We start from the raw sequence: 12,972 nt of genomic DNA, 5'->3' as shown, positions 1-12,972 counted from the left end.
TAATGAACTGAAATTTATATGTGCTTACAATAAATAGAAAGCAAAACACCTGCAGAAGTACAGCTCCTTTATCGGATATTCAGCCATAAGGACAACAATTTTGCTTTTAGAACAAATGGAACAGGGTATGATACCATCAATTCCGAACCGGAATCTTTTCACAGCACAAACACGCAAACGTTAACACAAACAAGCAACCAATAATCTGATATGTACAATAACCACACTAAAATGGGACTTAAATTGATATTTCAAAAAATATATCTATTATCTCTATAGATGAATATTGTTTCAATCTTGTTACACGCTTGCTCTGCCTTTTTAATTTTTGCGTGTTTTTGCGGCAGTAATCAACTTTGACCCTGTTTTGACCTGACCTGTACAGCGAGCCTCCAAGATTTCCAACTTGTTAACTTGTTGACTCTGCGATATAATGTCTTACGGACCTCCCCCAGCCTACAACCCGAGCCACGTAAGAGTCTCTACTATTTCCAATATCGGCGCTACATGTTTTCTGATGTCATACTAACGTTTATTAAAGTAGTTGCCTTGGCGCACTCCCTGAGTTGGGCACAACAACTGAACACACAAATCGATCTGCTGGGAGCTATCCCTCCTCCTCATCCTCCTCGGATAGGAAGATAGCTCCCTGCTGATTTCGGTCAGCTGGGAGCTATCCTTCCTCCTCCTCATTGTTATGTCAGAGGCTTCCGGATGATCGCATTGTAATTTGAGGGAAGGTAGGGTTAGACACAACGAACACATTCACTGAATGTTACATTAGGTCTCCTTTAATAGTGGAATGTTTTTAGTGGTTCAAGTTGAGGATATTGTAAATTTCAGATTTAAACGTTCCGATCTAGCGTTGACAATATAAAAAAAATAATCTGAACCTTGCCTGTAAACATGTGGCACTCTGGGCATTTTTATCTCCATGAAAAATGGAGATATAGTTTTGGGTGTGTCTGTCTGTCTGTCTGTCTGTGTGTTTGTGTTTCCGCAATACTGTAGCCAGCATAACTCTAGAACCTCTTGTTAGATTACGATGATATTTGATATGTGGGCGGGTTTTGTGAAGCCGAAAGTTAAGGTACATTTTGGGGCCCCTGGCATGTGACCTTGGTACTGCAGCAGAACTTTCGTTTTTGTATCTTGACGTGCTATGGTCTTGATTTTTAGGTGGCAGATAGCTTGTGATGTAACAAAGAAGTGGTGTAGGTATGAGCCACCTTTGCTAGTAGATAAAGGTGTTTCTGACCAAGCATATATTTTGTAAATGTGTAAGTAATATGCATAAACAGAATAGTTCATGGAGATATCATGTGAATTTCCTTTGACTATGAGCCAGGTGAGACCAGGTATAGACCCTTACAGGTGTGACAGGTGAGTTTCCTTTGACTATGGACCAAGTAAGACTAGGTAAGACCAGGTATGGACCCTTACAGGTGTGTTAGGTGAGTTTCCTTTGACTATGGACCAGTTGAGACCAGGTAAGGCCCTTTTCAGGTGTGACTGGTGAGTTTTCTTTGAGTATAGAGCAGGTAAGACCAGATAAGGACCCTTACAGGTTTGTAAGGTGAGTTTCCATTGAGTATAGACCAGGTGTGACCAGTTAAGGCCCTTTACAGGTATTGCAGGTGAGTTTCCTTTGACTATAGACCAGGTAAGATCAGGTGAGACCAGGTAAGGACCCTTACAGGTGTGTTAGGTGAGTTTCCTTTAACTATAGTCCAGGTAAGACCAGGTTAAGACCCTTACAGGTGTGTCAGGTGAGTTTCCTTTGACTATAGACCAGGTAAGATCAGGTAAGACCAGGTAAGGACCCTTACAGGTGTGCTAGGTGAGTGTCCTTTGACTATAGACCAGGTAAGATCAGGTAAGACCAGGTAAGGACCCTTACAGGTGTGTTAGGTGAGTGTCCTTTGACTATAGACCAGGTAAGATCAGGTAAGACCAGGTAAGGACCCTTACAGGTGTGTTAGGTGAGTTTTCTTCAAAAATAGAGCAGGTAAGACCAGGTAAGGACCCTTACAGGTGTGTTAGGTAAGTGTCCTTTGACTATAAACCAGGTAAGATCAGGCAAGACTAGGTAAGGACCCTTACAGGTGTTTTATGTGAGTTTTCTTCAACAATAGAGCAGGTAAGACCAGGTAAGGACCCTTACAGATGTGTTAGGTGAGTTTCCTTTAACTATAGACCAGGTAAGACCAGGTGAGGACCCTTAGAGGTTTGTTAGGTGAGTTTCCCTTGAGTATAGACCAGGTGTGTCCAGTTAAGGCCCTTTACAGGTGTGGCAGGTGTGTTTCCTTTGACTATAGATCAAGTAAGACCAGGTAAGGACCCTAATAGGTATGTTAGGTGAGTTTCCTTTGCCTATAGAACAGGCAATATCAGGTAAGACCAGGTAAGGACCCTTACAGGTGTGTAAGGTGAGTTTCATTTAACTATAGATCAGGTACGACCAGGTAAAGACCCTTACAGGTGTGTTAGGTGAGTGTCCTTTGACTATAGACCAGGTAAGATCAGGTAAGACCAGGTAAGGACCCTTATAGATGTGTTAGTTGAGTTTCTTTTAACTATAGACCATGTAAGACCAGTTAAGGCCCTTAACAATTGTGACAGGTGAGTTTCCGTTGACTTCGGACCAAGTAGGACATTGTAAGGGCCCTTACAGGTGTGTAAGGTCAAAGAAAACAAAACTACCCAACCTGTAAGGGTCCTTACCTGGTCTTACCTGGTCCTTAGTCAATGGAAACTCACCTAACACACCTGTAAGGGTCCTTACCTGGTCTTACCTGATCTTACCTGCTGTATAGTCAAAGGAAACTCACCTAACACACCTGTAAGGGTCCTTACCTGGTCTTACCTGATATTCCCTGCTGTATAGTGAAAGGAAACTCACCTAACACACCTGTAAGGGTCCTTACCTGGTCTTGCCTGATTTTACCTTGTCTGTAGTCAAAGGAAACTCACCTGTCACACCTGTAAGGGTCTTTACCTGGTCTTACCTGGTCCATAGTCGAAGGAACACGCTTGCAACACCTGTAAGGGTCCTACCTTTGTCGTACCTGGTCCATAGTCAAAGAAAACTCCCCTGTCACACCTGTAAGGGTCTTAATCTAGTTTTACCTGGTGAATGCTCAGAGGAAACTCACCTGTCACACCTGTAAGGGTCTTTACCTGGTCTTACCTGGTCCATAGTCAAAGGAAACTGACCTGTCACACCTGTAAGGGCCTTACCTGGTCTTACCTGATCCATAGTCAAAACAAACTCACCTGTAGCACCTGTAAGTGTCCTTACCTGGTCTTACCTAGTCCATAGTCAAAGGAAATACACCTGTTACAGCTGTAAGGGTCCTTATCTGGTCTTACCTGGTCCATAGTGAAAGGAAACACACCTGTCACACCTGTAAGGGTCCTTACCTGGTCTTACCTTGTCCTTAGTCAAAGAAAACTTACCTACCACACCTGTAAGGGTCTCTACCTCGTCTTATCTGGCCCGTAGTCAAAGGAAACACACCTGTTAGACCTGTAGGAATCCTTACTTTCTCTTACCTGGTCCATAGTCAAAGGACATTTACCTTCCACTCCTGTAATGGTCTTTACCTGGTCTTACCTGGTCCATAGTCAAAGGAAACACACCTGCCACACCTGTAAGGGTCCCAACTTGGTCTTACCTGGTCCATAGTCTGGCGTCCCTTTATTCAGTTATTCTCCTTGGAAGATTTTGACGAAAGCACCAATGCAGTTCCAGTATCATATACCAGGGGCCCAAAATCGACCTTGACCTTTGTTCTCCCAACACCTACCCACATACCAAATATCTTTACAATCCATCCAGACGTTCTTGAGTTATGCTGACTACGTAGTACAAGCATCCGGACACACACACACAATAAAGAAAACAAGCCAACACACACAAACACGCTTAAAACAATATCTCCTAAAACAAGAGGTCCGCGACCTCACATCGCCATTAACTATCCTGTTTATGCAAATGAGTTACACATTTACGTAATATATGCTTGGTCATAAAGACCTTTATCTAACTAACACATGTTGCAATATTGACAGTCCTATCATTTCCACTTAGATGGCGCTTTTGCATTAATTATGCAAATTATGAATTTATTTGCATAATTGGTATCTGTTGATGTCATACTTGCCATGAACTACATATGTTACATGCATTTGAGCTGTACAATGGAAAACACTGCAAATATAAATTTTCCTCATTATCTATGCAAATAAAGTCCCAATTAGCATAATTTGCACATCATTGTGTACATCTCTGTCTAAGCTATCTGAATACTAAATATCATAGACATCTGTCGTTCCTTTGTTACGTTATTCTCCTTAGAATATTTCCACAATAACGCCCCTGCAGTTCTAGAGCAAGCTGTTAGGGGGCCCAAATCTACATTACTTCTTTATTACGTACATCACAAGCTATCAGCCACCTAAAAATCAAGACCATAGCACGTCCAGGTCAAAAGATACAAAAACGGAAGTTCTGCTGCGGTACCAAGGTCACATACCAGGGGGGGGGCAAAATCGACCTTGAACTTTGGCTTCACAAGACCTGCTCACATCCCAAATATCATCGTAATCCATCAAGAGGTTCTTGGGTTATGCTGACTACAGTAGTGCGGAGACACAAACAGACAAACAAACAGACAGACACACCCAAAACTATATCTCCATTTTTCATGGAGATAAAAATGTCAATTTCATACTGTTCCAATACGAACAAGTATTAAATACGAAGAAAAAAGGGTATCGGGAGGAGGAGGGGGCGAGGAGGAGTGGTGTTCGCTCCTGTGTACAAAATATCAGCAGGGAGCTAATCCTCCGAAAAGAGGAGGAGGAGGAGGATCCCTCCCGTGTGCAAAAATCCTGAACACACCCAGCACAAGTATTGGGCTGCTCCAAAAAAAAGCTGTGTAGGGGGGGTGGAAGGGGTACAAAATCAGGTTTTGCCCCTACCCTAGCTCCAATCCAGAAATTGGTCAAAGCCCCCCCCCCCCCCCCCCTAGTTCCTAATCCAAAATGGCCCAACTGACCCTAGTTCCGGGTCAAAAATTGCTCAACCCCCCCTAGTTCCTAATCCAAAATTGCATAAACCCTCCCTGGTTCCTACTCCAGATGCTTGAACCCCCCTTCCAATCCAGCCTCTTCCACCCCCCCTTTTCAACTATTTTTTTGAACAGCCCATTGAAGGCAACAAATTTATGGATCTTGAACCAAATTCGCTGCGTCCATGCTTGCATTGTCCAATTTTTTGTTTGCATTGCCATGCTTGCATTGTGGTGTCGACCTTTCAGATCATTAAAAATGGCCATATTACAATTTACATCTAACAAAATTGCACACGAAGAAACTGATTTTGTAAAGAAAATGAACAAAATCGACAAAAATTGTACCATGTATACATATTAGGGGCGGATACCGGTTCGGCTTAATGAGGTTTAGGTCCAGAGATTTAGGTTCAGGTCCGGACCTGAACCTGGAGCTGATCCTGTCCAGTTGATGTTTTGTTTTATTAGACCAAACCAGTGTTTGATATTTGAATGTTGCACTTATTTTAAATGCCTTTTTTGTCAGAGGGGAGACTCAAAACCCTTTTTATCAAACAAAATAGAAAAATAAATTTGTACTTTGTTCAGGTTTTTTTGGACTCAGATTTTTGGCTTTAGGTTTTTTGGACTCGGTTCTTGGATGTTATAAAGGTCCGAATCAGGTCCAGCGAACCGGTATCCACCCCTAATACATATATATATATATATATTACCCCAATTCAGCCTGGAAAGGCTGCAATGGTATGTGTGTTGCAAATAAACCAGTCATACATATATATATACAGTAACGTTATGTATATATAAATCTGAAACTACGTCGACCTTCACAAAAAATTCAAGCAAAATGGCGACCATGAAAATATGATGCTATCCCAGCAATCATTGCAGTTTGTACGAGCCGACTATTTCCGAAAACATCTGAGTTTTTACGACGAACATGTTTCAAAATTAACAATTATCAATATCTTGCTAACTGTATATAGAACATCAAAACATACAATAGCAATACACGACAAGAGATGAGGTAAGATAATTGACAATTCAGAAAAAAGAGTTTTTTAACAACTGTGTGTAAGATTCACCCGCTTATACAGCAGAAGCATCAGTCGGCACGCACTGGAGACGTGGCCCCAAACACGACAACATTGTGGCGGCTAAAAGCTGTAGGAACTGGAACTAGTGATGACGCAAGACTATTACTTTAGTATTAGACTGATAGTTAGGCCGTATTTTATCATGCTGCTTTTTAGATCCTATTTATCGCTTTGTTTATGATTCGTAAGTCCAATTATATACTACTGTAGTATGTTTTGCTAGGTGTTCTGTAATGTTTTATCTGTGGGTCACGGCACCAGCAATAGCTGCCTGTGCCACACGTGTATTGTACCATTGCAATTCCAATAAAATCAAATAGTAATCAAATCAAAATATATTGCAAACTCATGGGGTCTGACTCTGAGGAGCATGCCAAAGACCACTGAAGTATAATCTTACACATTTGAATTAACATTCATAACTTCAAAAATATTCTTATTATTTTTCAAGAATGCTAGCCATCTGAATGACATTAGCAACTAGGGTTCCACGATCTCATATCTTCGCCAAATGATTTTAACCTTTAGGATTGACGTATTATGGGTGCTTCTCATTGATTACAATTCATACCAGTTGATAGGGGTGGATACCGGTTCCGCTGGATCGGTTTGGACCGGAAAAACATGCAAGAACCGGGTCAAAAAAACCGAAAGTCGTGAACCGGTTTTTTGGACCCGGAAGTTGGAACAAGTAGAAGGGTTACAGCCCTATGTTCCGAAATCCCTATGTTCCGAAATCCCTATATTCCGAAATCCCTATATTCCGAAATCCCAATGTTCCGAAATCCCTATGCCATATAAGTTCAAAAACCCCTATCGAAATGTTCCAACACACGGCCATATTTCTTAGAGTCCATGACGCATTTAAAACTCCGTTTGATCTTTTAAAAAAGATTGGATTTTTCTATATCAGCTTTCGAAAATTTCGAGATTTTTGCATTAGCTACAAAAAAATTCAATTTATTTGAACTAGCTATCAAAAACTCTTTTCAAAGAAAATTTCAAGATTTTTTATACAAATCTCGAAAATCTTTCATATTTTGATATTTTATAGTCCAAACTGTCCAAATGCTGCTTGGTATTCGGAGAATTAAAATTTCAAAGATTGAGATATCTAATGACCTCGCGCCAGTTAGATATGCAATTAAATATATATATACTTTTTAAAAATATAGGGAAATGAAAAATATTCACTCATACATGAACAAGACATTTGCGATGCGGTTCGGCCTCTGGTTCAAATTTAACAGAGTTTAGGATCTCCCAAATGGCACAAGAGAAGAGTATCAGAGGAAGGTATAGGATCTAATATCAAAATCTAAATGCCACCATGAACCTCGTTAAGCCACAACTCTCTACCGAATTATGGCCCAGAGTTGGAACATTTAGTTACATATACTATACATTTATATTCACCTTGAATTTCGATTTTATTCTGTTAGATTTCGGAGCATAGGGATTTCGGAACATGGGGATTTCGGAACATAGAGATTTCGGAACATAGGGATTTCGGAACATAGGGATTTCGGAACATAGGGCGGTCACCCAAGTAGAAGTATTGGCCACAGAAGGGGAAAAATTGCCTTGAATCAAACTAGATTAGCCAAGAATAAGTCCATAACATCTCTTTCTATAACTGTTGGTTCAGTTTTAGGTCGATACTGAAATGTGCTACGAAAAAAACACATTGAAAGTTACCACACAGCCACAAGCAAGGTTGGTGCCGAATCGGCGGCATGTATCCCCATAAACTCTTGTTAATTTTCACTCCAAATGTAAGAACCAGCACAAACAAATTAAATATGGGACAAACAACATTTTTTCTTTCTTGTACAAGTGTATTCAGTCCATTTTTACGAGTTTGGGACGCATTAACCTCCTTGATTGAACCGAGAAATCCTCTAGCGCCAGCAAAAACAATAGGCGGCCATCTTGCTTTTGTACCTAAACTCCTAGCAGCTCCCTCCAGTGAGCAGGTTGATAATTGCAAATCTCGCAAGAGTGCAATTATCAACCTGCTCACTAGAGGGAGCTGCTAGGAGTTAACTATCAAGATCTGTTTTCTTCATTATGTTTAGCCATACCTAGTATGGCTCAACATATTGTTATGTTTCGCCAACGAAACATATTGTTTTTGTCACGTTTCTTCTCCTTCTCCTCCTTCTCCTCCTTCTCCTGTCAAACATTCAAATCGCTTCTTCTCGGTAGTCCGTCGACCAAATTAGCTGAAATTTGGTATGCAGGTAGAGTTCGTGTGTAGCCCTAGACCCTTTTTTAATTTTTTTTATATAAGTTTCTAAAATGATTTTATCGAGGTTTTTTGGTCATTTTCAGACAAAAGTCGCACATTATGGCCTCCAGTGCCATGGTGTTGAAACCTAAGGACCTGAAATTTGGTTTAGTTGTGCATTGGATATTTACCCAAAGGACCCCATTATTTTTTTTGGTATACACTACTTCAAAATGATTTATTTCGCAAATTTTTTGATGGAATTTTTGGTTATTTTCTCACAAGTACGTCATATTGTAACATAAGCCCTCCTACACTTCCCCTGTCTGGGAGTTAAAACCAAGCAGATGTGAGGGGGTACCTCTACTAATGGTATTACAGAAAGTTATATGTACCTTATGTTACATGGTACGGATGTTACATTTGAGATGTAGGTACCTATAGGAAAGGTGAATACACCTGACAATAAATTATGCTAATGAGGACCTACTTTGCATAATCTCTGCATAAAGTTGTATGTCCCTTACCGTAAAAGCTGCGGATGTCATCTTTGAGATGTAGGTACCTTTAGGAAAGGCAAACACACCTGGCCATAAATTATGCTAATGAGGACCTATTTTGCATGATCTATGCATAAAGTTGTATGTCCCTTACCGTAAAAGCCGCGAATGTCATCTTTGAGATGTAGGTACCTTTAGGACAGGCGAACACACCTGGCCATAAATTATGGTAATGAGGACCTCATTTGCATGATTTATGCGTTAACTGGTAATTCCCTTACCGGAAAAGCTGCAGATGTCAGATTTGAGATGTAGGTACCGTTAGGAAAGGTGATCACACCTGGCCATGAATTATGCTAATGAGGACCTCATTTGCATAATTGATGCATAAACTTGTATTTCCCTTACCGTGAAAGCTGCGGATGTCATCTTCAAGATTTAGGTACCATTAGGACAGGTGAATGCACCTGGCCAAAAATTATGTTAATGAGGACCTCATTTGCATAATTTATGCAGGAACTTGTATTTCCCTTACCGTACAAGCTGCAGATGTCACATTTGAGATGTAGGTAGCTTTAGGAAAGGTGCACACGCCTGGCCATGACATATGCTAATGCGGACCTCCTTTGCATAATTTATGTATGATGTTGTATTCCCCTTACCGTAAAAGCTGCGGATGTCATCTTCAACATGCAGGTACATGTAGGAAAGGTGAAAGCACCTGGACATAACTTATGCTCATGAGGACCTTTTTTGCATAAATTATGCAGAAACTTGGATTTGCCCAGGAGTTATTTTGGGACAGCCCACTTCTTGCATGAGGAGGAGTATGGGCGAAACATGCTGAATTTGCTCTTAAAGCAATTGACGGCCAGTCTAGTCTTTACTCAGGTTTCTTCTCCTTCTTCTCCTCCTGTCAAATCTTCAAATCGAATCATCTCTGTCATTTTTTGACCAAATGACCTGAAATTTGGTACAAAGGTAGTATAGGCAAATACCCCCCACCGTTTTTTTTCATTTTTTCGATATTGACCTTGAAAGTGATTTTATTGAGGTTTTTCTGACCAAAAATGTACATTTTGGCCTCCTGTTTTCTGGAAATACATCCAAATGACCTGAAATTTGCTATGGGGGTACATTGAACAAATATTCAAAGAACCCCATTCGCACTTTTGGCATATATTACTTTAAAATACGATTTTGCAGGGTATTTTAAGGGAAAACATTGGGTATTTTCCTCATATGACCATATGACCTAAAGGTCAGTGACCCCAACTGCACCTGGCCTGTGAGCCTGACCATATGACCTAAAGGTCAGTGACCCCAAGTGCCTTGCCTGCAGCTGTGAGCCTTGCGACCACCTGATTGGCCAATTGAGTTAATCTAATTATCTGGCATTTCTGGCGCATGTGTGTTGATATTCATACCAAATATGGTATGGGAATTCCTAGGACATGTGATTACATGGCTTTGTTCACTCTTTCTCCAGTTCCTATGTATTAAACCAAAATAATGGGAAATTTGGCATGTGTCTGCCTTGGTCATGCACCCAGGCCCCCATTCAAATGTTTGGCATACAGCCTTTTAAAACGATTTTTGAAAAAAAGCATTTTTTCGTTTCGTTATTTTCAACCCAAAATGTATACTATTGAATCAGTATTCAAACAAAGGGGTGTCACGTTTTTATATTTCACCCATACTATCGCTGAAATATGTTGTTTTTGGTCATTCCCTTCTTCTCCTGTCAAATCTTCATATATATCATTATGTATACTATGGAAAACTTCTTTCTTCCCTGGGGTTGATCTTTTTTTATTCAATTTTGAACTGGGTTGATTATGCGCAAGAGTGTAATTTTGAGCGGATATTTTTCAACTGGTCTAGTTTACATGGAGATGGCATGGAATATCCCATTGTTGCAAGGGGAGGATTCTTTAATTTATTTCAATTTTGAGCTGGAGTGATTATGAAAAAGTCCATTTGTTAGCAGAAGTGTATTTGTTGATTAATAAGTGGATATGGTTTTGGACTGGTCCATATTGTGTTGAGGTGCTACTGGAAGACTCCATTCCTGTATGGAGAGACTAATTGTTTTTAAACTCAATTTTGGACTGGGGTGATCCATTTTTTTTAGTGGAAGTATTTTAGAATGGTCCATTTGGGGACAGTCCATTTTTTTCCATGGCGAGAAGTATGGCTAAACATGCTGTATTTGCTCGCAAATGTTGCCTTTCTAGTTAGTTTTATTGAATTTATTTCGGACTCTGGAGATTTTACTTAAGGCAACTAATTATGTTTTGATAAAATAAAAGTGTTGTAAGTCTGCTTGTTTGTCATTGACAAAAAGGGTATTGAAAGTAAGTGCAACATTCAAATACATATTGGTTTGATATTACCTAAGTACACTAAGATATCAATTAGACCTGATCAGGTTTAGGTTCAGGTCCGGACCTGAACCTAAACCTCTGGACCTGAACCTGGACTCGAACCTGATCGAGCCGAATCGGTATCCACCCCTACCATGATCATCTTAACAACAGAAGTTGTCCAAAGTATGAGCTTAAATATAACAAAGACGGTTAAGCTAACGTAAATCATCAATTATGCAAATGAGGTCCTTATTAGCATGATTTAATTCAACGATATTCACATTCAAATAACTTCCAAATGCAACAAGTATGAAATTGCAGTCATTTACCAGTATGGAATTACAGTAGTTTCTCATTGATTATGCAAATTAGGTCTTCATTTGCATATTTTCTATCAATCATTATTCCTCTCCTCATCAGTTACAAATGTCACATATTTGAAGTCATTTCATGGAACGCAGCGGGTTTTTGAAATCGACTCATTAATTATGCAAATTAGGATCTGATTTGCATAATTTTTGCCTAATCATACAAAGCATCACTTAAGCTATCTACATACCAAACGTCATGATGATTCGTCAACCCCATCTTGAGTAATAGTATTTTCTCATTAATTATGCAAATGAGGTCTTAATTTGAATAGTTGATATCTATTAATATTTCTCTCCCCAGTTACATATGTCACATGTTTGAGAGTCCTATCATGACATGCGGCGGAAGTATAAACTTTCCTCATTAATTATGCAAATAAGAATACAGATTTGCATAATAAGTATCTAATTATGTAAATCATCACTCAAGCTATCTACATTCCAAAAATCATCACCATCCATCAAGCCCTTCTTGAGTTATTCCCTTTCAAAGTCTGAAGCAAAACCTGCTCCTGCAGTTCCAAAAAGCCTCCAGGGGGCCAAAACCTATACCACTTACTCACTGTCAGAGCATGTCCAGAACACAAGATATCAAAACAGGAAGTTCCGCTGCAGTACCGTAACAAGCCGCTAGGGGACCCAAAATCTAATCATTTCCAGGTATCATCAAGACATACCCACATACCAAATATCAAGACAATCCATTCAAGCTTTCTCGAGTTATGCTGTTCGTTACACACATACACACACACAAACGCTACCCAAAACATAATCTTCATGGCGAAGATAATTATGTCTAAAATACTATACCTGCCACAATAGATTCAAGTCCTCAGGTATTGTACAGTCCCTTAGAAGCAGTGAAAGAATGATTGAATATATGACTACCATCAATTGTGTACTCTAGTTACTTCAACCCGATGGAGTGAAATATTGTTATTATCTTGTCTATCTGTCTTTGTTTCTGCAACTCTCATTCAGTCTCAATATACACCATCACCCCGACCAATCGATCGCATTGAAACTCAGATTCAAATCAGTCATGACCCGACAAATCGCTTTTTAAGTTGTGTTAACGACTAAATCTGACAAAACAAACGCGCCAGTGAGATGGTGGAAGGTGTCAGCTTTTAAATGATGTTCTCAGATTGACAATTTTGGCCCTTTGGAAGTGATTGGACGTGTCCGCGATTTAACGTTTAGAGAAAAGTACAGTAGTAGAAACTATTTTTTTTTTATATTGCCAAGCATCCTTATAATTAGTACTACGCTACTTTTTTTGCGTGTTGGACTGGGAGTGTCACAAAGCCCTCACTGATAGTTCTTTCTT

At 39.8% G+C, this 12,972-nt stretch overlaps 1 protein-coding gene and 1 long non-coding RNA gene across 2 annotated transcripts in view; both read left to right on the top strand.

Moving 5' to 3' along the window:
- The first annotated feature begins 342 nt into the window (after positions 1-342).
- LOC136440554 (programmed cell death protein 6-like) overlaps positions 343-12,972 on the top strand; it is a 31,610-nt gene continuing 18,980 nt past the window's right edge. Inside the window, exon 1 of the mRNA XM_066436618.1 lies at positions 343-472. Within this exon, the coding sequence (XP_066292715.1) occupies positions 434-472 (39 nt within the window). The 5' untranslated portion in view covers positions 343-433. The remainder of the gene's footprint in view (positions 473-12,972) is intronic.
- LOC136440558 (uncharacterized) lies at positions 7,725-12,969 on the top strand. The gene is made up of 2 exons (XR_010756682.1): positions 7,725-8,244; positions 11,144-12,969. It is a non-coding gene; the product is annotated as an uncharacterized lncRNA (long non-coding RNA).

This window comes from Branchiostoma lanceolatum, chromosome 8, assembly GCF_035083965.1.
Source record: "Branchiostoma lanceolatum isolate klBraLanc5 chromosome 8, klBraLanc5.hap2, whole genome shotgun sequence".
NCBI lineage: Eukaryota > Metazoa > Chordata > Leptocardii > Amphioxiformes > Branchiostomatidae > Branchiostoma > Branchiostoma lanceolatum.
This window is presented reverse-complemented; position numbering and strand designations above follow the sequence as displayed.